This window comes from Acyrthosiphon pisum, chromosome A2, assembly GCF_005508785.2.
Source record: "Acyrthosiphon pisum isolate AL4f chromosome A2, pea_aphid_22Mar2018_4r6ur, whole genome shotgun sequence".
Taxonomy (NCBI): domain Eukaryota; kingdom Metazoa; phylum Arthropoda; class Insecta; order Hemiptera; family Aphididae; genus Acyrthosiphon; species Acyrthosiphon pisum.
The window spans coordinates 74,804,196-74,830,756 of record NC_042495.1 but is presented as its reverse complement, the minus strand read 5'-3'; the positions used below and the strand labels follow the sequence as shown (position 1 = coordinate 74,830,756).

The following is a 26,561-nucleotide window of genomic DNA, read 5'->3' as shown; positions in this document are numbered from 1 at the left end:
GATCCACTTACCCACTTACCTTTTTTTTTTGGTTAGGCGAAGAAACCAAGAAAGTGTCATCCCATAAATGGTACCCCCCTCCAAAAAAAAAAAATGAAAGCATCAATATATGTTTTAAATCTGATATTGAGTCAATAATGTGCGTTTTGAATTTAGTATTTTTTTTTTATATTTCAAATGTACTTTTGGTGTGATCCAAAAATTATTGACTAACTATATACTATATACTACCAATATAGATGATTGGACAACAGTTTTATACCTATTATAATATTTTAAATAAAAAATATTTAAAAAAATATAATTTCTACATGGTACAATCTTGTTGTTTTTACAAACTTCATCCACGGTAGGTACATGAACTAAAAGTCCCAATCGTTCAATTGTATTAATATAAGAAGTCACAAAGTTAATTATTACCCAAAAAATAAATTTCAAAAATATCATTCTTAGTTGTTTAAAATTGTTATTATATTATTATAATATATTTAAATTATATTTTTCACCTGCCTACTATATTTAGCCATGTAGGTATTATATATTAGGTATCAGGTGATTGATTTAGTATAAAACATTCGGTGAGAGGCCTGGAGAGACGATCTGGGGTTAAATCATATGAATAATCGGAGAACCACACAAAGCTCCGATTGTATACCTTATTAACAGCTGATGGTTATGACCAGGGCTCGTTACTTAAAAAATGCATAAATAAGCATGCATTCATGCACTAAAAATTGTCAAAATGTGCATTAAAATATTTACTAAAAAGCTCGAAAATATGCCCTAACATTTTTAAATTATGTATTCAAAATATGCATTATGTAAAAAAATCATGAGAAAATGTTAAAATAATAAGAATTAATCCATAAATTAAAAAAAATTCAAATTCCTCCACAAAATTTTGCAAACGGCCCGCAACTTTTCCTTTTTATTTTGGCATTGTTTAAATAAAATATGAATAATGTGTACAGTACCTATACACCTATATATCTCACATGAAAACACTAAAATAGGAAATTGAACGGACAAACATATACGACTCATACGAGTAACCTCATCGGCGAGTGTAAGAGAACTATACTGTACCAATGTACAAAATTATAAATGCTGATTGGTGAGAAGCTGCCACTTTATACGGTGGAGGATGGTAGTGGTAGCGATTACATTGTATGCGATATTTCGTAAAACGCATAAAATCTAAATAAGTATGTACTAGGACACTAGGTAGTCACACACTCACTGAATAAAAATAAATCAAAACACTATAATTTTGTAAACAGGAAAGTAAATAAGAAACAAGAAACTTTTCAAATATTAGGCTAAAAAATATTTTTATGAAATAATATACATTAACGACTGTAAAAAATCGACTATATGCCAAATATGCCTTTACACTCAAAACATGCACTATCAAACTTCATATTATTATTACTATTGTTATGAAACGGATTTGTATCTCAGTTACCATGTTTTCCTGTGTAGCAAAAAAAACATGCAGATGCATGAACTTACGAGCCCTGGTTATGACTTATTAGTTTATAACCTCATATTTCTATCAGATATTAAATGCAGAATGGATCAATTAACGGGTTTGACAATGATTTTTGTCAAAATAAGTACTTACAACTTACTCAGTAAAAACTAAAAAAAAGCAAAAATAAGTTTTATGACTCATCGGTCAATACGATGAACATATTTTTGTTGATTAGTAAAATTACCTTTAAAAGCATTTACCATTACGAAACCATGAGTAATTAATTCTTAATATTTTTTGAGTCTTTATTTATTTGTTATTCAACATAAACTTCACTCACAATGCTTTTTGAATGCAATGAATTATTTAAACCAGTATCAACCAACAAGACTTTAAAAAAAAATATATGATATAATATCCACATTATATTTTCACAATAATAATCTTAATTTTAAAAGTTTGAGTAATATCTTTTTGTAGGAAATTATGGGTTATACTATCTTATATAGACCATTACATAGAAGTTCTATTATTTTATAAACAAAACTTTAAGCTTGTGCCCTAAGGCATTTAGAATCTTTACAGTTGGAATTGTTTCAAAACATTAATAGTTTAAGTAGAGTCGTAGTGATCTTGGTCTGAATTATAAAGTATATAATATTCTATACTGAGTATTAGCTACAAGGTCTATTTTGTATGAGAGATTTAACATTTTAGAACACATTTAAATTATATTTTTGTTGAAATACATATACATGTATACATTATATTATAAGATATATAATGTATGAAATAAAATATGAAAGAGTTCAAACTTTAAATCATATAATTTTACATTGAATCATTTACCATTACAGTTAAATACTTATTACTTTGTCAGGATACTTTGTTTATTCACTGTTCAATTTTTAACTCCCTTCACCAGGATATAACAGTTGTACAATATAGGTATATATAAATATTTTTAAATTTCTTAACGCACAGTGTTTGCAAACAAATGTTTTTTTTTGATAATTGAATTTATATTTATATAATCTTACAATAATGGTATAATTTATTGGAACATAACAAAAAAAAAAAATTATATTTACATATTACAAACTGAATCACAGACATTTTGAACAGTGTTCGCAAATGATGTGTACGCTTTTAGTTTCCATAATATGGAATACATATACATTATACATAATATATAAGATTCATAATCAAGAGTATTTTACTGACATTCTTATCATAATAACAATTTGACATAATATTTTATGTTTAAAATAAGTAGAAAACGGACGAGTACACGATAACAATGTTCGTCGATATGCAGGTACATAAACGGTATATATATAAGCTAAATAATACTTACCTAGGTATGTCGAGTATAGATTATAAATAAATGGTAATAATAATATTGTTCTATTTCATAATAATATACCTAATTGTAAAGATCCAACACAACACATACATTATTTTTGCATTAAGTAGTATATAACTTCCATGGGGGATAAAAACAATAATAGTAATAATAATAAACTTTGAATATTCTACATAATTGCTATAATTTAATAGGGTTTTTATTTACACAAATATTAACGGTTAAGCATTACATTTTTAATAAGCTCCATGTCTTAAAATATATACTATATATTTAAGCCATGGCTAGCTTTTCATTTTCTTTGTTCCTTTTTTGATCATATCGACAGAAGTAGCAACAGAAAATTAAACAATATATTTATCACCATGGCAACATGCAATAATTTTATGTTTTTTCGTTATTAATTTCATGTAATAATAATAATAATTAATCCGTTGCGATTGGTATAATTATAATTTATAATAACAACATTATACAAACAAATCAAAACAATAATACTTAAATAAAACACATGGTGATTTTATCCTTGACACATTTTATGTAAATAGTTATTATGAGTTATAACGATAGGGTAATTAATATAAACATAGAATACTACCGTGAGCGGCAAAAAATGTCTTTTATAGCCTATATGGAATGTGAATATTTCAATTAGTTTAACTTAAGTATATTTATTTTTATTCTGCATATTGATCGTAACTTATAAGCTAAAAAAATTAACTTAGAGGTAGGTAATCTAAGACTGTGAGGCAATACTACCACAACAAAAAGTTTTGATGCGCTCGACTCGAGTTGGCATATATTTTATGCAAAAATATGTGTATAATAATAATAATAATAATATATTCATGTTTGAATTAAGTAATTTGTTCTGCTTTGATATGAGAGCATCGATTTTAAAGTAAATAAAAAACAAAAAAAAAAAATGGAATGTAAAAGAAATATGATTCGAAACGATTGCATTGGAAAAGGAACTTATGCCAAAACTAAAATTAATGACATTATTGTAATGAATTGTTTGCCCATTTAACAAGCGGCCAAATAACATTAATACAATAATATTTTAATACGATATCGTCAATATTGAGATTCAGCAAAGACAAAATTAGTAAGAGTGGGAAGTGGTAGAGAAGGAAGAGGAGAACGACAATGACGACGAATAGAAGACGTTGGAAAACACTTGGGTATCATGTATATAAGGTTTGCCTATGACAGAGAGCGATCAAACACAAACAGCGAGCAGACGCATTACGCACTAATAATAATAATAATAATAATAATAATATCATCATCGTCATCATAATTTTTTTGTTTGTTTGTTTGTGGGTTGTTTTCTTATGTTTTTTTCGTGTGTTCTAAAATATACATTCCGCCGAACTACACTGATGCTGCAGCCGATCAGACGCCGCGTGGACTGGCGTGTTGTTGTCGAGTCGATGGTGGTGTCGAGTGAGCTGGTCACGTTTCGGCGAACAGTGCAGTGCTGCTGTCGTTGTCTTCCAAGTGCATGTCACCCTGTGGCCGCAACAACTTCACGTAACCCGAGTGTTTTCTTTGCTTTCGTTTCACCTACATTATAGACGGAAAACAAATCAACGTTATCAACGATTACCATACACAATCCGAAGGGTTCGTCAAATGTATAAACGACACGATGAGTTTAATGGGATAGGCTGGATACCCACTCATCTTGGATACAGGCAAAGGGTATAACACCCACCAGGTTATACATTTTTTAGTACACTGGCGTACGATGATTGATCTTTAAAAATCAAAAAATTGTACCTATCGTTCCTAAAATCACACCAGACCGCAATTTTTATGCGCACACCCCTAGTTGAAGTATAATCTCCGGCGGTGACTGGGCAGAAAATTCGTTGGATATCCCCACGCGGAGTTGGCGGCGCAATTCAAACAAATATAGTTATCGTCCGGAAAAACCGGAATTCCGTATTTCTAAAGCACACGACCGCGACGGGAAGATAAAATAAATCTTTTTGTAAAGTGCTGTCGAGGAGGGGGAGGTTGGTGCGGTGAATCGGTTTCCCGCGGCCCTTGAGTTTATAAACTATTTACATACTTTAATTTTTGTTCATTGCAGCGTTTTAACACAGAAAAAGAGTACAGAACAACCCGGGTCTTTCTATCTGGCTGGTGAGCTATGCAAACTTCTTTTCCCTTGGGCGAACTTGCGCCATTTTGTACACCGATTCACAATCACATGCTTGTTTATCGATAATAACATGAGATGGGCGGGGTGGAGGAGAGTAGTATCGGGAGCGATCGGGGAATGTCTCGAAGACCAATATCTTTACCAGATCCTCAAAGAAAAAAAAGGTAATTATGAGAATTTTTTTGGACGGTCGGCTGCGACCAGGTACAACTACCGAAAAAAGTGTAAATGGTGAATGATTCAAAAATTGTAAAAACTGTATCACTCACAAGAAATATCTATTATAGATAGGTACTGACTGAGATTTTTAGATCTTCATTAATAGATTTAAAAACTATTTTAGCATAACGATTTAGGTGTGGGAGTAAAAGTTAAATATTAATTTTCTTCGTTCATCTGTGCCGAATTACGAACGTTTACGCCCACCACTGTAGCCGGAAATATTATTTTAGATGATACTCACCATTACTACGGACAATACGACCAAGCCGGAAGCGAACATGGCTAAGGCCAAATAACCGAATAAAGTGGCGTCGGCCTTAATGCTGAGTGGCTGAACGATCGGATCGCGACGGACGGACTCTACCGCGGCCAAGTTGTCGAGTTCGTTGTCTACCGATGTCCGACGCTTTTCGGCAGGCGTCAAGTTGTGACACTCGCCGGTGTCCGAATTGCAGCTGCAGCAGTCGTCATGCGGACGCGGTCCACAACACGACACGCACTGAGTGTTCTTCCGGTCAAGGTGCAGCGGGAACATGCAGGCCGAACAGCTAAACGGACCAGGTCCATTGCAAGCGCGGCACGACGCATGGCACGGCTTGCACAGCTGCGTGGGTGGGTCATAGTACTGGGACCCCGAACACTCTGAGCACAGGCCGTCCTCGAGCATGAAGTGCGGTGGACACGACGTACACTGCAGCGGGCCTTCACCTGCAAAATATAACGCCAATACATTACGTATATTATATATTATATTAAATAGTGTGAACATTTAATTTATCTTCGATATAAGTAATTTAAAAATACAAAATTAGAAATATTTCCAAGTTATTCATAAGTCGGTGACTAAAACGGAGGAGTTCAGTAGTATACACTTTGTGCAGTATGAAATATTAAATGTGCAGTACCTACCAAATAAAAAATACGTGTGTTTCTAAATATAATAACCAAATAATTATGAAATTCTATATTATATTTAAATTTTATTACCTAATACAATTGACTATAATATATAACTTAACATTATACCTGTTGTACCCAATTATAATTATTAACGTTAGGATTTTGTTTTAAAATGTGTACGCGGTATGTCTAGATGTATATATGTGTAGAGATGGATTAGAATGTTTATCTATCTTTATTTTCGATGTTTGGAACCAACAGAATAAGCAATTCATTTTTGGTTACAGTAGTATGAAATAATTACCATTTTTTAAAATTTCAATTCTTAGTTATAAAAATTGAACATTTTATACATTTTTAACAATGACAAAATAATTTTAAAATTTTCGTTATTTTGATAAATTGTATCAACATTTGAACTTTAAATGCTTCTAAAAAAAAATCATAAATTCTATCTTTAATATTTTTGAATCGCTATTAAAACAAATTATGAGGAACCTTGAATTACATTTAAAATTTTTTTACATCGGTATTTATGAAAAAAAAAACTAAAAAAATTAAACTGTGCATAAATAGCTCAAAAAAAGTAAAAATGTTTTTTAAAATTATACCATGTATAGAAAATGCTAATATAAATATTTGGTGAAAATTACAAATATTTACGGTTATTCGTCTTTGAATTCAGAGAAAATAAGAAAACCGTTCCATTAGAAATCGTTTGTTCACAGGTGAATATCCAATGTCGAAAGAATTTAAACTTCAAACGCTCATACAACTTAATTTGACTTCCCGATAAACTTTTTTTTTTGTTAAAGGTAAAAAAACTTATATAAATCTTTTATTACATTTTCAAATCTTAGATATCAAAAGAAAAATTCTTATAAATTTCTAACTCGATATAAAATACAAATTTTCGTGATTGTGAAGAATTTTATCAACATTTTAACTTCAGACGCAATGTAGATAATTCACTATTGAATACGACAGTAATAATATCTACTCGTACTAATACTCGTCTTGCATATAATAAATAATAATTATTAATTATATACGAGACGAGTGCACTTATGGCCAGCGGAGATGATCTAAAACATTGAACTTACCTTTGCAAGTCTTGCAGTAATGGTGGCATTTCTGGCAACCGAAGTCTGACATGAAAAAACCTTGCGGACACTCGGGATGACATTCACCGGCGGCCAACTGCCATCCGCGTGGACAACTGACGCACTGGTCTCTGCGGGGTCCGCTGCACGTCATACAACTCAGATAACATTTGGCGCACGACCCCACGTCACTATAATATCTACAAACATATTGTAAGCCCACGGGCACTCGTTAATTAAGATATTACATAATTAATGGAAAATAAACTGCTCAATGATCATGGTCCATCACAAAAGTGGAATTGTCTCAAACTCATGTGTGAGATGACTAACATATTATCTAAATGCGAGGTGAACAATTTGACTGGCCGCTCTACAGTGCTATACTATAATATTTTCTTGATCAAAAATTAAAACCATTAAAGCTATTTATTTAATATTCGATATTTGTACAATTGTACTGAAAATATAGGATGTCATAATAAGGAAATATTAAAATAATTATCTATAAATTTAATATGATAAAAATTTAGCTTAAAGCATCTCCAAAGTTTAAACTTTAAACTGTACGCAATTTATTTTTATCAAAAACAAATACGAAATTATAAATTATAAATTCAGCACCAATACAGTCCTCGGTCAACTTGTACAAACTATATATTATAAATTATAATGTACATACCCTGGGGCACACGTCGTACGACATTGGCCGGTTTGCAACAGCAAAGGCGAGTGACACATTGTACAGTTGGTGCGCGACACACATTCGATGCACGGATGCGGACACGGTTGGCACGTAGCATAGTTGCCGAATCGCAAGTCCGGGTAAAACCCGGGTGAACATTGTTCCACGCACGAGCCCGGAGACTGGAACATGGTCGGCGAACGACAAGACAGACAGTTTTCGTTGGAGAAGTCGCTGCAAGTTTCACATGACCCGTGACACGACTGACACTGCGTTCCAGTCCAGAACTGGCCTGCTTCAGTGATTGGAAAAAAAATTATTGACGTCTTACGATCGTAGGTTGATCATTTGCCAAGCGGAATGGCCCTTGAAACCCGTTATAGCAAACATAATATTTGTATTGATGTTTCCCCACCTGATTGACATTGTTGACTGCCGGTTTTTAAGCATCGGCCTTTCTTGTTCAGCGTGAAACCCTGGTCGCAGGAGTGACACTCGGTCAAATTGCAAGCGACGCAGCCCATAGGACAGTCTAAACATTCGTGACGTTTATGGTGCGGATAATAGAAGTCTGGGCATTTCGAATGGCATGTGCCTTTGAGTTCGAAATATCCCGATTTGCAAGTTATACACTGGTCGGCATTTGGTCCGGTACACGACTCACATTTGGCATCGCACGAGCCACATCTGGAATAATTTTCAAACACATTTAATCATAAAAACAGTTTTGTAAATTCTTACATGTATAATATGACAGCAGTTATTTAAAAATAAAAATTAAATTGAACCACTCACTGATTGATAAAATAATAGTGGCATCACTCATGGGAAATAAAGGATAATGACAGGAAAATTAATAACAATTAATAGTATCACAATTTAACGGATCGACAATCGATCTGAAAAAATATAATAAAACTGGGAAGCAGTGTTGTTAAGAATATTTTTAAATATTACCCAAAAATAGATAAGGTAATGATACAATATTATGTTTTATTTAAAGTATAGGTATTTCAGAACTTATTACTAAAATACTTTAAAAAAAGTAAAAATATAATATCGTTTGGTAGTATAATTTGTTCGAAGTGTTTTTATCCGTCATCCAGTCCTATTCATACATAAATTATAATTCTATAGAATAATCTTTGTAATTTCGACAATACCAACAATAATGCGATACCTATATGAAATACGATTTAAATACTTTTTAATGAAAGTATTTTAACACTTTAATACACAAATTCTTGAAAAAATTGAGTTGATGAGTAGGTACAGTGTTGTCTTACCGGTAATCGTTGGTCTCGTATGTGTTGACTGGGCAGTTTGCGTAACACTGATTATCGTGGAGTACCAGGTGATGTTCGCAACTAGTACAATGGTCGGGACGACCTTCACAACTTCCACAGTTTGGACCGCAAGCGACGCAAGTGCCTTCTTCCGTATCTACAAGTGTACACAAAACCAGACGGGTTAGCAAATCGGCACATAGGTCGAATATATATTATTGTTGGTCAGTTAAACGAAGTCGAGATACGAAGAAAATAATTACTTTCAAAGTATCCGTCCGGGCATTGTTGCAAGCAAACGGCCAAATCGGTAACCCTCAGGTGAGCGGGAGCGCATGTTAAACAACTATCTTGTCCAGCTCCAGCACAGGTCTCGCACGACTCGTGGCATGGCCAGCACACGCCGCCCTTGTTCGGGAAACTGCGGGGTGGACAACGACTGACACAAGTGCTGAAAACAAGTGAAACAATGTATTCGTAAAAATGTATAACGTTGCAGTTAGATAGAGTACCCGAGCAAATTTAAAAAAGAAAAAATTTTTTTTTTTCAATAGATAATCTTTTCAACCAAGAAAAGCACCGTTTCCGTTCTTGATTAAGTGAGGTATAGGGATGATACACGTATGGATGGGCGTCTGGGATGGGTGTGTATATATATTTGGAAGAAATGATAAATTATCACATCTGTAAAACGATTCTTAATGGTCCGGAACCAAAAAATGGTTGAGATTTTCTTAAAAATAGGTGTCAGGTGGGCAATAAATTTCACCGTTTATTGGAATACGTTTTTTTTTAAATTACCAGGAAAATCTAAACATAACTCTCTTATTAACTCACCAGTTCAATATATTATGTTCAATATCCAATCTAAAGAAACTTTTGGATTATTTTTATTGTTACAAAAATGTTTTCTTATGTGGGAGAAAGAGAAAAAGAAATACATCATCCATTGTAAATAGCTCCCACGCTCTACTCAGAATTTATAAAAGCAGTGCGGCTGACCGTGTCCGGGAAAGACATACATCATGTGGTAAATAATCAATACTCAATTTGTTTTGTAAATTTAAGTGTTTATCTTAGTTTTAATTTTTAGAAAAACATAAAATAACAAAATGGGAGCTCGAAAGAATTAAATGTGTTTAAGTGTATTTTGAAAAAGTTTTAATTTTGGAAATAAATTTATAATAGGTTGCAAAGTATCTATCTGAAAATCACTTCATTGTCAATACGTTTTAATTAATTCAGAATTTCTTAGTTTTATAATGACTCATTATACGTACATTTATTCAGTTTTTGAGTCCGGCTTGGAAGGAAACTAATAAATCGAGTTCTACATTTTTTTAAAAATAATTTGAACAGCATTTGACAGTTTTAAGACTTAAACTTTAAACATTGAAAGCATGTTTCTAAGCGGTATTTTATTTAACTGTTTATACAATTATAAATGTATAATAAATAAATGACGAGTAAAGGAAAATTAAGTTTTGAGTTTTGTTATTAATATGTCTTTATCATCCCAAGTGCAACTGATTAAATTCAAAACAATTATTAACTATGCAAAATGTAATGGTAAAATGTTTAATAATCAATTTCAAACTAGAGATGAATATATTAATATAAATTAAGGAGTAAAATTTCCTTATGGGAAAATCAATTTTTATGTTAGAAAATCTGAACATTTTAAAATTTAAATTTAAAACCCATCGAGGATTTTAAGTTTCATCACGTTACAACTTGCAAGACAAGTGCACTTTATTATATTACACTTGTAATAATAATTTCGCAGAATACATTAAAACCAATTTTATTATTAGTTTAAGGGTTGTATGATAACTATTTATTTATATTATTTTGTATTACATTATTTTTTATTGACATTCATTATATTCGGAAATTCAATGAATAATATTAAAATAAAAAATGAATAAAAATTACATTATTAAATGTGTACGCCCCGCGGGGTGGTTACGAAGCAATGTCAATGTAATGCACATTGCATACAACGAAAAACACCAATGTATAATATATTATTAAAAAAATATATATTTCGATTTGATGAATAAACAAGTTTTCCCTTTTTAAGGGGTGGTTTGTCAATTGTTAATTTAGATGTGGTCAATTCAACAAAGATATGATATCAAAATTTTCAAATATTATAGTCTGTCGACAAAAAAAAAAACAACGTTCTTGACCTCGGAATACCATTAGCTTGGTATTATAATATATAATGCATAATAATATTATACCACTACCATATTTTTCTTTCTCTGTAAGTTTAACAAAGATAATTGGCAAATAAATATTCTGAATTCTATACATATATAAATCATTCTACTTGTTATTATATTGTGGAGACCGATATATAGTATAATATGATGTACCCACAGCAAAGCTTATTAAAAGTAAATTTAACGTCAAAAGAAATTTTCAGACGAGAGGGACACCATCGTCTTGATAAATATAATAATAGTAGAATGCGATGCAAAAATTATATTTCATTTATAATGGTTGTGACGTACCTGCTGTTGCTTTAACGTAAACATTTCAAGAATATTACACCCACCCTGTGTAAACGCCCACAAACGTATTGAGTTTCACGCGCTAGATAATATATAACATGTCTAATAACAACGAAAAAAAGAAGCACAACGCTGGAAATAAAATATTTTTTAGAAAAATAACAAATACATAAAAACGCTGCGAGGATAATAATGGGTTTTAAACGGAATATGGCATGTATGTACAATATACAATATACATAGAGATTTAAATAATATGTTATCGAAGCACAAACTTGTGCGAGGACTGAGTAAACCTTTTCGTGGACTTATTTCGGTTATACAATGTTTAAATTTTAACAATGTGTGCAGTACCTGTATTGCAGACACGCAGCCAACAGGATAAATTAGGAGACGACGAGTTGCGAATGAAAAGTTCTGCCGTAGAGATAACAACGGTTGAACAACTGAGAAATCGCATTACGAAAGTCGCAAAACACAAATATAGGTACGCCGTGCGCGAAACACAGTAAGTGTTCCAAACACGGTTACGTTCATTAATACAACTTTGCATAGCTTTCGGAGGTGACCATGTAGAACATTTAATGTGAAGGTAATGCATGAAATTTAAAACTTTCTACTTAGTTATTTATTTATTATTATTTTTTTTTTTTTACTTTTTCGATTTTTTTTTATTTCGCAAGTTTTTTTTTGTTTTATTTTTGTTTTTTTTTTTTAAATTTGGGATTGACAGCTCTCTAAAAGTTTATTTATATTTTAGTTATAAAATTGTTCGGATAACATATTTTTTATTTTAAAATACTCTCACAACTTTTCATTTTCATCCATTTATTTACACATTATATATTTATATGTATATAATATATATATATATAAATATTATATAGGTCACAGTGTCACACCATAACATTTTCAAAGTTCTCTAATTCTATAGTGGCGTTTGTTTTTTTTGTAACGCGAATGCTTAAAATATTTACTACACTATACTGCTAACTTAGAAATAGTATATACTTCTATTTTCGTACGAAATATAGTTTAAATCGCGTATGCGTGCGTCGTACCATTGAATATATATATTTTATTATAGCCGTTAGGTGGGCATATCTAACTTTGTTTAATGCCAATGATCGAATTTTGTTTATTATTATTTCACGGGGCTTGCATGGCAAAAATACATTGCCATAACAGTGTATCACTATAATACGTACAACAAACAAGCACAAAACCAACGCGTCTGTTTTATTGTGTTAGCGTTTACGAGTTTACCTCTATTTCACTAGGGTTTTTTGCGTTTTTGTATTTATACGATATAAAAATGTGTTTACTTTTTTTGTCAGTAAGAAAATGCATAAAATATAAACCATAAAAGATGACTAAACATTATGAACATTTCTTCTTTGATATTGAACTGAGAACGTATAGGTAGAATAACTACATTATAGAGATATAATATAATATATATTAAAAAGTAAAGTTTACGTTTTATTAAAAACTATAGGTAGGTACATAACTTACAAAGACGGTTGGGTTAATACTTTGATTTATGATCGGTTTAATATGTTATATTCACGATAAATGACTGAGTATTAAATAAATAAAATCAGTTCTGCGCGTACACTGAGGTCAACAGTGTGATATTACAACGCGATTTCAATGGATTCATTATATGAGAATAATTTATACGGCAGTTTCTATCGCGATTTGAATTCGCTTTTATACTATATATTATTGTTTATTTGTTCGTCGAAACCAAATGACTCGCAAAATGATCATAAATAATTATTCTTAAGTGTTGAGGAACTAAATTTCTCTCCGTGTATTATTCAAGAACGCAGACGTCTACATAATAAAATACGGTATGTAATAACTCGATTATATGACGACATCGGCGTTACACGACAAATCGGTTACCACGACCGAATTCATGAAATGTATACACGACGTGTAGGTACACCGTTGAAGTTATTTAAATATTTTATCCTTACGCGCAGATAGAAGACAATAGTACCGGCACGCGAGATCAATGATTATTGTTTTCGATGGTCCCTCGAATGGCATTCGATAATAATCATTGCAGGAACCTGCTGCTATGTAGCAGGTGCTAATACCTTCCTATATGTTATAATTTGACGTCGTTAAATAACCGTTATTGCCATACAGAATTAGCACACAAATACCAAACGTCGTGTAATAATATCGTTGTCATACATTACGTCACATTATCGTGTCGGTATACACGTGATACGCTAATTCCGACAAAATATGAAAATACAATTATACGTTTGTTACAAAACAGAAAACGCCCATATTATGCAGGTTTACATGATATAAAACAATAATAATATTATTTTATACATTATACACTAATACAACTACACAGAAATATACAATATAGATGCATTAGTTTCTTACTTGTCGAGCTTAAAGTTTCGACAGCCGACGCACTGCGTGGGACCTTTGCCGTAACAGCCAAAGGCGTCGCACTCGGGGTCGCAATCGTGCAAAATCGTCTGTCCATCAATCGGTCTTTCGGCGGGGGTGGTCTGCGAGTTTGAGCGCGTGCTGGTGAGCGACGTGACTGACGTCTGCATACATAAAACACAAACACACAAAATATGTTCAACATTAGTCGTTTCATATGGGGCTGATGTGTAATATACAATTTTGGAGAAATTTTACAGAAAATGTATGGGATAAAAAAAAGAAAAACGATGAGTTTCTCATTGGGTAACACTCGTAACAGACGTCATTTAATCTACCAAGGGAGGATTCTTCGATTCTGCTTCTAGTCGCTGTTGGGTCGTTAATATAAAATATATTGATCCCCGAGCTTAAGGAGAAGTACATTACGTCACGTCAGTGTTTGCATAATCGGCATGTGGGTAGGGACGGGGATGAAACTGTCGGGAATAGATGAGATAATTTGAGCTGTTTAGAATTATTTCAACGTCGTACATAATAGGAGGTTATATGTGCACGTGGAGGGGGGAGGTAGGAAATAACTGGAACGAATGATTTAGCCAAATATAGGAGAATCTTAATCTGCAGGTGAAGGTGTAACGTGTACCCGATAACCGATAGGACGATTTTCTCGCCACTCCCTTAACATTTTAAAGTTTTTTTTTTTTTTTGAAAAGGATGTCAAAATTAGGAAATAGAGTTGAACAAATAATGTTACTTATTAAAGTATTAACAAACATGTAACAGATTATGTTATAATAAATAATATAACACACTCGATACGAGTCATCGAGCAATGGTAAATACTAAATAATAATAACAATGTCTTGACATACAACGTACGACGTACGGTACCTATACTGTATATTCATTAATACCTATATAATAACCCAATTAATTAATTAGAGCATGCGTTGGTATCCCGCAAACAAAATATTCGACTAGAGTGGGATGGATAGGTATAATACTTATTACTCCATTGTCTTAACATTTAACGATGCAGAACAGAACACTGTACCTATATTTTATACGTATTAAATATAGTCTCGATACGGGAAAAGTATCATTTCTTCTCTCAGAAGAACTTTATGGTCTTATAAATTATCGATTGGGCTGACAAATAAATTCGTCACGAGAACGGTGCAGTCCGTCTGTAAAGTCAATATAGGGTCTGTATATTTATGTCACAAGCGTTTTATATTAAAAAGTATCTTTTTTAATAAATCGCACAAGAGAATAAAAAAACAAATTTAAACTTTCACTATTTCTTAAAAGTTTCTTGTAGTATATAAGACCAATAATCGTGTCGTCGTTTTAACGTTCCGTCAACCAAATTGATCACATTTTGGATATTTTACCTTAAATTTGATAAATTGTTGTCACTTATTGTTTAAAAGGTCATGCGCGAAGAGTACGTGTTATGTGGTGTTGTGTAATGGCGAAACTTGTCTGGATCACCTCCAGTCCGACGACACTATTGTCAATTGCCATCGCTTATTTCCCGTGGATTGCGCGTCGGAGTGGAATGCACAGTCACCGATATTATTCACAAGTTCCAGGAAGGAATATTTAGTATCACACGTCAAACGACCATTATTTGTTAATTATAATTTATTGTAAGTCTTTATATTTTACAGAATATAGTATATTATGAATAGGTCTAGAAAACATTATGCTTGGGAATATCCGAAGAAAACCTTGGTGCGTATACCTTTTATAGGTAGGTATGTAAAAATTGCAGAAATATAATTTTGCGCAGTTTAGTCGAACGCCCGCAACACTTATATAATTTGTAGTGTATATAGGGAGAGTCGCACCTCGATAGTTTGACAAGTTATTAAATTAAAAATCACAAATTACATTTTATATGTACAAGGTAACTTGCATTCAAATTATCAGGAAGCAAATAACTTTTCACACATACTCATCTGCAACGATTTCGTGATTTCGACAGGTTCATTTCCAGGCACCATTTAATACTAATATAGTAATAACTAATATGTAATAATATATTAGTTATATATTAATAAATAAATTACAAATGTTTAAAATCTTTTCAAATTGCGGGCCAAAACCACCTTGAATGATCGATTCCTGTAGATGAATTCCGAGGTTACAAATGTTAAAAATTAGTTGTTAAAATATGAAAAAAGTTTGATACTATAGGGGGCGCTATAATACCCTATAATACTCTACGTAGGTTGGAGGGGAGGCTGCTTGAATGTAACGCCCTTCAATTTGTAAATTAAATTCCAGTGTAAATACATTGGTATTTGTACAAGTTGTGGTGTCAACTCCTCGGATGTATAAGCTCCATCTGGACATTTTAAAGTTGGGGTGCTTGGGAAATGGACCATTTGTTATCAGAAATCCCCTCTCCCGTAGCGTACAATATAGTTTATTGGTTTTATTATACGTTATGTATTTATGTCTATTAACAATCCTTATCATAATTGCCTAAGATCGCCGTTAAAACGAGTTGATATTATAATACGATTCCACAAGCACCCTAGAAAAGTCTTGGGTTCGTAAGAAAATTGGGCATAATAATAATAATAATAATAATATCTCACCTCGATATCACTTCCGGCGGCGGCGAACACGTCGGGAAGGTTCCGGAAACCGGCCTGCGACAATATTTCGGCGATGCTCGAGTGGTATATGGACGGGGTGCCGGACACTTGTCCGTTGCCGTTTCCGCCGCCGAGCTGGGCGAACGGGAAACCGGCGGTGGAGGCTTTGGGCGGCTGGAGAAGCATTTGCTGTTGTTGTTGCTGTGATATGGCGAACGGCGGCGACGGTTGCGAGTGCGCAGACCGCAGCCGTATCGGGTTGGTGGCCGTGCCGTAGAATATCAGCTGCCACTTCTTGAGTATGCCGGGCTGGTTGACGTGACGGTTGCCGCCGTTGTGCACGGTCATTGTCCACGTTCCGTCCACCTTCTCGCCCCAGTAGTGCACGGACAGGAACGGCCAGTCGTCAAAGTTTGAGCTGACCACGTCCCGTGGTCGTTCGAACAGCAGCGTGGACGTGGTGCCCAGCGGCGAGGTTAGGTCGATGCGCAGGTTGCCGCGCGGGAAGAACCGCAAAGATATCTTGCACTGCACGTGTTCGGCGAATCGTACCTCGTTCAGGCTTCCCGCGCATCCACCCACCTCCATGGTAACGGTCATCGTGCTACCCGGGGTAGGGTCAATTTGCCTGCCAACAGTGATACGTATATAAGCAATATAATATCGTCACGATTATCGGGGATATAAAATGAAACAAATATGCATTCAAAATCAAATATTCAAATATTATGCATTATAATAGAATAATATAAACCTACTAAAAACATTGTCTACCATAACTGCTGTTAAATTTTAGCTATGTGTATAATAATAACTGTGTGACTGTGTAGTACGATTTTAGTGTTAATCGTCTTAAGCTTAACGATATTTTCATACACATGATTGTTCCTATAACTATAGTAAGAAGCCGCAGGCGCCAGGCGATAATATTTTAAACGAATCGAATCGATTTTATTCAATTTTGAGTACGTAGGATACCCCTATATATTCTATATTCTAATAAGTAACAACCCATGTTGGTTCAAGGAAACCGAAAGAGCTCTATAATAGGATTTTTTTTCATCTTTTAAAAGGGATTACTGAACTTTAAATCGCAACTCTGTTAAAGAGCTTCGTCAAATTTACTTCTGGGTGTGACTGCAGATGACTGGGAGTGAGTATATGTGAGTAAATATGATTAAATTATACATAGGCCAGTGGTTCTTAAACCTTTTGTGTTGCGCACAATCCTGTTCAAATACGTTTGGAAGCCGCTGGAGTTTGTTAATTAATAATAAATTACGATTAAAATATTTGGTTTGACAGGGTTTAAAAAGGAAATGCGGAATAACAAAAGTCCATATGCAAATACAACTCAAACATTAAAATTGAAAAAACGAATTGAACATAAATATTGGGTGTAACAGCATGATTATATGTATACAGAGCTGTTACCGTTGGTATGACAAAACATTTTTCAAACAATTCCTATACCTACGCATTTTTAATGCATATGAGAGACGAAAAAGCTTTTATACATGCATACTAAATTAATTATCTGATTAATTTCAACAAATCAAATATTTATTGGTAGATTAATATAAACAATTTGTAAAACGAAGCTATTTACACCGTTCTATACGTACAGTCTGTGTTGACGTTTAAGTAACATATCTAGTAATATTATATGAAATAATATAATATGTATATAATATCCTTAGAAATATAGGCTGACTGCAGACCGTCTCCGTTCAAAATCGTTTTCGTACACAGTGATCATTGAATTCAAATTTAAAACATCTATTACAGTGACTTACTTTAATCATGAAGTACATGCCTTGATATCTATTATACAGCAGAGTAACTTCTCCGTTTTTTTTTTAGATCAAATACAATACAATGTTATGTTTAAATTATAAATCAAAACACAAATTTAACTGTAATTCCCTCTAAACCGATTTAAAACTATAATAATACGATAAAAAAAATAATTTCAAAATAGTAAATACTTATATACACAATGCACATTGTACATTTGTGCACTAATAATTTTCATTCGAATTTTATAAAGTTCTATATTATTTAGATGAAACAGCTTAAATGTTTACATTAAACCTAAGAAACTATATGTACTTCCAATACTTCCACATTTTATGAGTAGGTAGGTATTTAGTTATTTAAAATAAACCTATCTACTTTAATTTATTATGAATGTAAAATAGGTAGGCACTAACAACAGTTTTAGGCTGTACTTTGAAATCTTAATCCTTGTTGGTTGTGGAATTTTACAAAAGTTCCCTTTTGTTATATGTTTGGAAATTTTAGTAGTACTTTTGTGGGTACACAATTTTCCAATTAGGTGCCTATTGAATTTTATTAAACTTTCATCAAAATATGCAAAGATGCTATTAAAAATTTAAACGCCACTATAAAATAATAGAAAATGTATTGTGTATATAACTTTTAGATATGATTATAAAACGTTAAGATAAAAACGTGCCAAAATTAAAAGTTAATTGGGAACTGGTAAATTTTAATATCCACATGGCGCTATATTATAGTTATTAATAATATTAATTCAGTGGTTACAGGGGAACACGACGTTGTAGCTTCAATCTATCATAAATATTAAATACATTAGAACCAAGGCCCAATAATTCTTTGTATAAAATTTCTCACCTATCAACTTCAACATCCGGTTGAAGATTAATAACAGTTAGATTATAATATAATAGTATTGGAATGATTCAAATTTACTTGATTTACTGCGGTAAACATTTATTTTGGCATGAATACAGTTACTCTACTATAATAAAATAATTGTTTCCAAGCATAATATTAATTTAAAACTATACAGAAGTAGTTGAATTAAGTATTTATTATTAAAAAAAGTGACATAAAAATATATGTTTTAATTGCCTGTATATACCCGGGAACGATTCCGCCATTTTCGTAACTCTCTGGTAATTTCCTGAAGTGCCAACCCTAATTTTATTGTGCTACGTAATTTTCAATGTTTACATATTGAGTTCTACACCGAACGGACATCGGTGCTCAAATGCCTTATCCTATTGACTGTTAATATATCGGCGCCCCTGAGTTCATTATTTACGCATGTTAACAACCGCATAACAATAAACCATATCATGGCTGTGTATAGAACATAAAACAATTAAGGTATTTATTCTTTCTACAGCAGGTTTGCTCGACGGTCGCGGCGGTCGATCATAATTCATATAGGTTATTACAAGTTAACGTATAATAATTATATATACTGCACGTAAGCACCTCACACAAGGTTCGTATTATAATATTATACTTAATATGTGTACAGTTCGGTCACGGACGAGGTGCCGACTTAAAATTATACATCGAGTTTCCTCAGGGAAATAAACATTTTTTCTTTTATCGCACGCCCCAAGAACAAGTTGGTCTCCCCGGTTTTTTTATTATTATTTTTTTTTTTGGTGACTGCGAGTGCACGTTTTACTTACACACACACGCACATGCAAGTATAGCTAATATACACCCTATATATAATGTATAATTTATATATATTATTATATACACACGCTCGTCGCTACCGTTTACATTTCTTATCACCTTGGTACATAGACATAGTACTATTATAGTACATAGTTGTATAATAATATTATATATTATTATATAGGTGCTTTTATATTGCATAGAACCAACTAATAACAAAGCGGCGAGGAAAAAAAAATAACCGAAAGTAATTTCTGGTACCCACCTTTCTTCGGCGATCTCTTGGGACTTGCAAATGTGTTGCGGCGGCACCGTTGTCCACTGTTCGGCCAATGACACCATCCCACCCGCGTCCATCAGACCGTACCCGAATTTGTGACTCACTATAAAAATACGAAAAAACAAAAACAATATAATACATGATAATATATATCTACCATATTACGGGTATGTCACACAATACATAATAATATACACGAGTATTTACGTCATACGGCTATTTTCCTTGTGCAGGTACCTGTATACCTAAGTGTATGTATATATATATTTCATTAATATATAATGTATGCGACGCACACGTCCAACATGTTACGAACAGGCTTAGGGTTAATTGCATTCGATTCGGTTCGCGGTTTGCGGATCCTGCGAAACGTCACAACAGCTAAATAGAATTTATTTTTTATTTTGCGTTTGTGGGTTTTTGAACGTTCGTAAAATCGTGGTGATGGACACGAACCGTTTGAATATATAATACGGGTTTTTATAATTTTTTTAACGAGTAATTGAAACGTACACGAGTAGCGATAGATTTCAATATTTCCATATTGTTTTCCACCGGATTAAAAAAAAGATTTATAGAAATAATAATAATATTATTATTATTATTATTATTATTATTATTATTATTAGTATTTTTATATGTCGGAATATAATGTGTCTAATACCTTATATTCGATTTGTATACGGTCGTAGTTTTAATACGCGTGAACGACATCGATTCGAGTTTGAGCAATCTGTGCGAACACTGCATGAAAACGAGAAAATTAATGATCCATCTCAAAATCAATTATGTGGTTGAAATAAATAGGGAACTGGAAAAGTAGACTTGCTGTCTTAAATAAAAACGCATTTGTTCAATGTTCATAAAACTGTACATAATATTGACTCAGAAAATGTAATCCACGTACAAAAATTAAATGTCTCTGACGATTAGTGATACACACGCACTTATATAGATATATATATATTACTTATGACATTAGAGTAAACGAAGCATTTACCTAATACCCCTACTAGAGTCAATAAAAAAAAAAAAAAAAATAGAGACTTATCCATGCATAGATATTATTTTCAGTGACTTTCGATGAAGAAAACCGTGTCATTAGGTTTTATTTATACTTGTTATTTTCCGAAAAATTAATCGATACAAAAACTTTAACCACAATTATTCTTATAGACATTACAATAATTTATTAGAATATATAACAAAGTATTTACAATTTGTGCCATAATATGTACAATAACGTATTGATAATATCTAAGTAAAGAGGATATACTAATAACAGATATTGAACTGATATGATATCAAATAGAGGGAATAACCCATTGGACTATATCTTAGATCTTCACCAAAAATTCCTATGTAATTAAAATTTTTTTATCAAACATATTCTTTGCAAATTTTAATCAATATATATATATCTTGAAAATAGTTATATTGTATTTAGTCAATATCCGTATAAATAAAATATTATAAATTTTAATGTTATGGATATTTTAAATTTCCATGGATAATACATACTACTTATATTTACATAATTACAATAAAATAATATATAATTTAGATATTAAAAATTGCAAAAAACTCATATTTATCTAGGTATCTCATCTGCTTTAGTATAATAGTATAATGCCTTCTCTCAAACTGATAATTGGTAGTATTGTGTCGTTTAAAAACCATGATATGAAACACATGCAGGATAGTACCGCATATTAATATATTATACTAAACAATATAGAATATAGGACATAGGCTATCATTAATAGGAATATAAACTATAGTTTCATGTAATCTGGGATAGTGTTTTTATTAATTAGTATATTATTTGCATTTATATATTTATACTTTAACCTCCCTTGGATTTCTAGAATTAAAACTAAAGGGGACGCAAAATGTTAACTACAATAAGAAGGTAGACTCCGTTCTTCTCTATTTACCACTGTGCATAATGCAATAATCAGTTAAAAAAAATGTATTGATTTGCGATGATCGATTAAATACCTAAATTCCGTTAAATTTATATCCTTATTATTTATAATATGTTGGAAAATCGATGTAGACTTTTGAATATTTTAAAAATACAGTATAATATCTGGAAATTATTTTTTTCAAAGAATAATTGTTGACGAGATATTGATGCACACATAATACGCATTATACATTTTATGTGCGCTGTAAATAACATTACAATAGCGTAGGATAGGGTTAAATTAATAAAATGAAAGTATAAAAGGTAATTGGTTGACCTATATGTTTAGGTACACAGCTATACGAGTTTAGTTGTACTTCAATGTACAGTTGTTTGTTTTTAATTAATTTGAAATGTTTATTCATGTGGATATTTCACAGCAAAATAGATGTATTTTGTTATTTTTGATATAGAATATTACTTTTTTGAATCTTTAATTTACGAATATTGTAGGGATTTAATAAAAGAGGTTTGGGTTATGAAATATGTCATATTGCACATAATATACAAGAATTATCACGGCTAAAACATTTACTACAATTTTTTAGTAGTTTCATAATATTTAGTACGAATATATAGGTATTTCAGAATTTGTTACTTATACCTAATAGGCGAAATTATCAAAATAATTCAAATATTATGACTGATGAATGATTACTATAATTTACAGTTTGTAAGTAATACTTATATATTACAATTTTGTAATTATTTAATTAATAATTAATAATATTGTTATAATAGTTTCACAGTAATTAGTAAGAAGTAATTACACATTGAAGTTAAAATCATTAATTATGTAATGAAATTGCTGTGTTATTTTTACTTGTAACTATAGTTTATATAGCACCAAATTCAATTAAATAAATAATCTACATAAACATATTCATACGAGTTAATGTGATTATAACTGATATGGTACGAACTTACCAGTTAGATTTAACATAAAAAAAACATTAAGTACCTACCCAATTGAATAAATTAAAAAGTATTGATTTATATTTTTATTAGCTCTTATATTAGTTTCTATAAATCAAAGAATTTGCTATTTATGACGATATTATAAATAAATGCATTACATTTTATTTACATACGCCTAATTAACAGAACATATTAAACAAAATCATAAAAATAAAGTGCCGAAATAAGTTATATCTAATAAGTTATTATAAATAACTAAACGGGAGTTAATGATTGTTGATAACAATATGGAATTTATAATAATGTTTAAGCTGCAAAATGATTAAGCTTTTAATAATTACTTCAAATATATGTTTGAAACATTTCTAGTCAATTTTTACATTTTTGACCTACATTTCAATTTTCAGCTAATAATATTGATTAAATATATGAGTGTTGAAATGTTCATAATTTAATAAAAAGTTTGAATATTTTGTTTTTGAAATTGTAGTTTTGTGGCTTTACTTAAGCAATTCATCAAAAGCGACATAATAATTTTAAGCGTTAACATTTAGCTGCTGCCAACAACCTATAATTATATTTATACTTAAATTACCAAAGCTATCAAACACACAAATTCAGTGTCAGTATAAAAGTACAATAAATATATATTATATAATATGTGAGTGTGTATAGTTTATTAAATGAAATTGGATAAATGCCAAATTAAATGTTACAAAATTAAAAATAATACAATTAACGATTTGAAAACAAATAAAATAAAATAAATCCACAGTTTTTAAAACATTTTTGTTTTGAAAATAAACTGAAGCTGCAATAAAATTTTTATCGAAAAAAGAAAATGCTTTTAGTAGAGCATACGACTATACTATGTACATAACGTCATGCTTAAATTAATACATATAAATCCTTTTAGTTCATTGGATTAACTAAATATTGTATACTAATGGTATAAAAGTCATAGAAAAATGTAATTGTTTCGAATTGTTTTTTTGTTTGGAAAACGAGATGGTTGGCGTAATTGTTTGCTTACGCCGTAGTTATATAGAGCGTTAAATTGTTCAAGCAAAATTAATGAAAAAAAAAAAATAATACTAATAATAAATCGGTTTTTGAAGACATATATTGAAAATCAGAAAATACATATATTTTTTAGCTTATCAGCAAAAAGGGCGTTGGTTATATTGCCCAAACCGAAGAAATATTATTTCGAAAACAGAATTTCCTTCAATGAGTTTATTGTGCACTGTCGGACAGTCACGTACACATGCCACGGGAGGCCGCCAACGACCAGTGGTCAAGCTCAGAGTATAACTTTCTACCATTCCTCCTATCGACCACTAGAGTCGGTAATGGGGCATGGATATTTCACGATCTAGCCCTCCCACCATCAACGCAAAACTATATGATACATTTATTGTATAAGTGTGTATGTGTGTGCGTGCGCTTTATATATATTATCATTATATAGGTATGTATATACTATTGTATAGGTACTATAATATTTACTATACTACTTTATTTTAGTTTACCTTTACGACCCACTCCGTTGGATATCCAACCTCCTTCTCGTTCCAGGGGTGCCGATTTGGACGTGAGCACCACAATGTATTGCATATCACGCCATGTCAATGCAGGGTTTGCTTCGAGTGTCAGTGCGCAAAGTCCAGCAGCTAGTGGAGCTGAAGCCGATGTTCCTGAAAATGACCCATTGACAAATGTGAAAATAATGTTTATTCATGGTAAATTTGATAGATTTTGTACGATATTTAATTTATGTGAATGTATGTGTTATATTGTTATTGTAGGTGTATTTAATAAATCAAATAATATCAAACTGGCTAAAATGTAATTATAAAATTCCAACGTAACGATATGGGAAGCAGAAAAATTATGTAAAAAAAAAATTATTAAATTTAGCACAAACCGTTAAGTTAAAACCATTAAAGGAAAATCAACCTAAGCGGCTTTATTCAGGAATTTGGCAGCAATAAGAATAAATACGTGTAATTTGTACGAACATATCGTTACAGCCGTGCGATAGGCGCAGCGCCCAAAAATATAAGACTTTATGTACAAACGTTAATTGATTCGCTAACAATTTATCGAGGCGATAAAAACGCAGAACAGAAGAATGCTTGAAATATTGTTTTTTTGAATAACACATAACCGTGTTGGAATATAAACAGGAGTTTAATCTAAAACGATGTACAAAAGTTTGTCAATGCTCCAGGGACGACAACCTGTAGATGTGTTAGACAACTTTACATACTTTTTATACGGAACTGAGTAAATAAAAACAAAAAAATACGCACACATTTATATACTTGTACGTATAATAATTAAAATGAACGCAAAAGTCCTTTTTCCGATTTAATTAGAAGAAATCAATTGTTGTCGTGAAAAATAAGTACGACGAATAAACGACTTACGACGACTACGCGAAACAATTTTTTCCATGCCACGGATCAAATAGATAATAATAATAATAATAATAATAATAATAATAGTAGTAATATATAATAATAATAATCCTGTGTTGCGTACTTGCGTTAAATTTAAAATCGAAATTACCAGTATGTTCGACGGTGCAAATGTGATCGGGTCGTAATTTGGCATCCATGTCCACGGTGGCCACGCTTTTGTCGTGTCCTGGAGTTCCAGAACTATAAGTGGTCGCTAGCGTAGATGAACATTCTTCAAGGTACCATGGTTTGTATCTAAAACATATGACATATACCATTATATAAATGCAGTCAGCTCAGTCCTTATAATATGCACGTTATACGCATGCAGGCACGATGAGAAGAAGTTATTTTTTTAGTTTGAAATTTACGTAACCCCTAACCTAACACTTTCCAATCTTTTCAAAATTGTAGACTATATTAAATGATTAAAAAAACAGGGAACTCGCTCGGATGTACAGCCACAATATTGGTAATGGATAAATAATTGCATAAAAAAAAAAAATGATTCCTAGAAAAAAGAGACGAGTAGCATTTATTACTAAGGATTATTTGTCTTAAATTATAATCAAGCTTTACCAAGAAACAAACATTTTATTAACATATTGAACGAAAAAAAATTAAAAAAGTGCGAAACTGCGTAAATAAAAAAATAGCACATATTATTTCATGTTTAAAAAATGTTGGTACCTATATACCTACA

General features: G+C 31.7%; 1 protein-coding gene across 2 annotated transcripts in view; it reads right to left on the bottom strand.

Moving 5' to 3' along the window:
* Positions 1 to 2,282: 2,282 nt before the first annotated feature.
* Positions 2,283 to 26,561, bottom strand: part of LOC100164716 (furin-like protease 2) — a 147,222-nt gene continuing 122,943 nt past the window's right edge. The window contains exons 9-20 of one of the 2 annotated variants that reach the window (XM_008184884.3): positions 25,968 to 26,113; positions 24,926 to 25,090; positions 20,492 to 20,609; positions 16,762 to 17,389; positions 14,141 to 14,313; positions 9,473 to 9,660; positions 9,210 to 9,366; positions 8,339 to 8,610; positions 7,921 to 8,218; positions 7,239 to 7,438; positions 5,477 to 5,943; positions 2,283 to 4,409 (exon numbers count right to left, since the gene is read on the bottom strand). In XM_008184884.3, coding sequence (XP_008183106.1) covers positions 4,299 to 4,409; positions 5,477 to 5,943; positions 7,239 to 7,438; positions 7,921 to 8,218; positions 8,339 to 8,610; positions 9,210 to 9,366; positions 9,473 to 9,660; positions 14,141 to 14,313; positions 16,762 to 17,389; positions 20,492 to 20,609; positions 24,926 to 25,090; positions 25,968 to 26,113 — 2,923 coding nt within the window. In that variant the 3' untranslated portion in view covers positions 2,283 to 4,298. The remainder of the gene's footprint in view (positions 4,410 to 5,476; positions 5,944 to 7,238; positions 7,439 to 7,920; positions 8,219 to 8,338; positions 8,611 to 9,209; positions 9,367 to 9,472; positions 9,661 to 14,140; positions 14,314 to 16,761; positions 17,390 to 20,491; positions 20,610 to 24,925; positions 25,091 to 25,967; positions 26,114 to 26,561) is intronic. The other variant, XM_001943261.5, reaches the window with a different exon arrangement.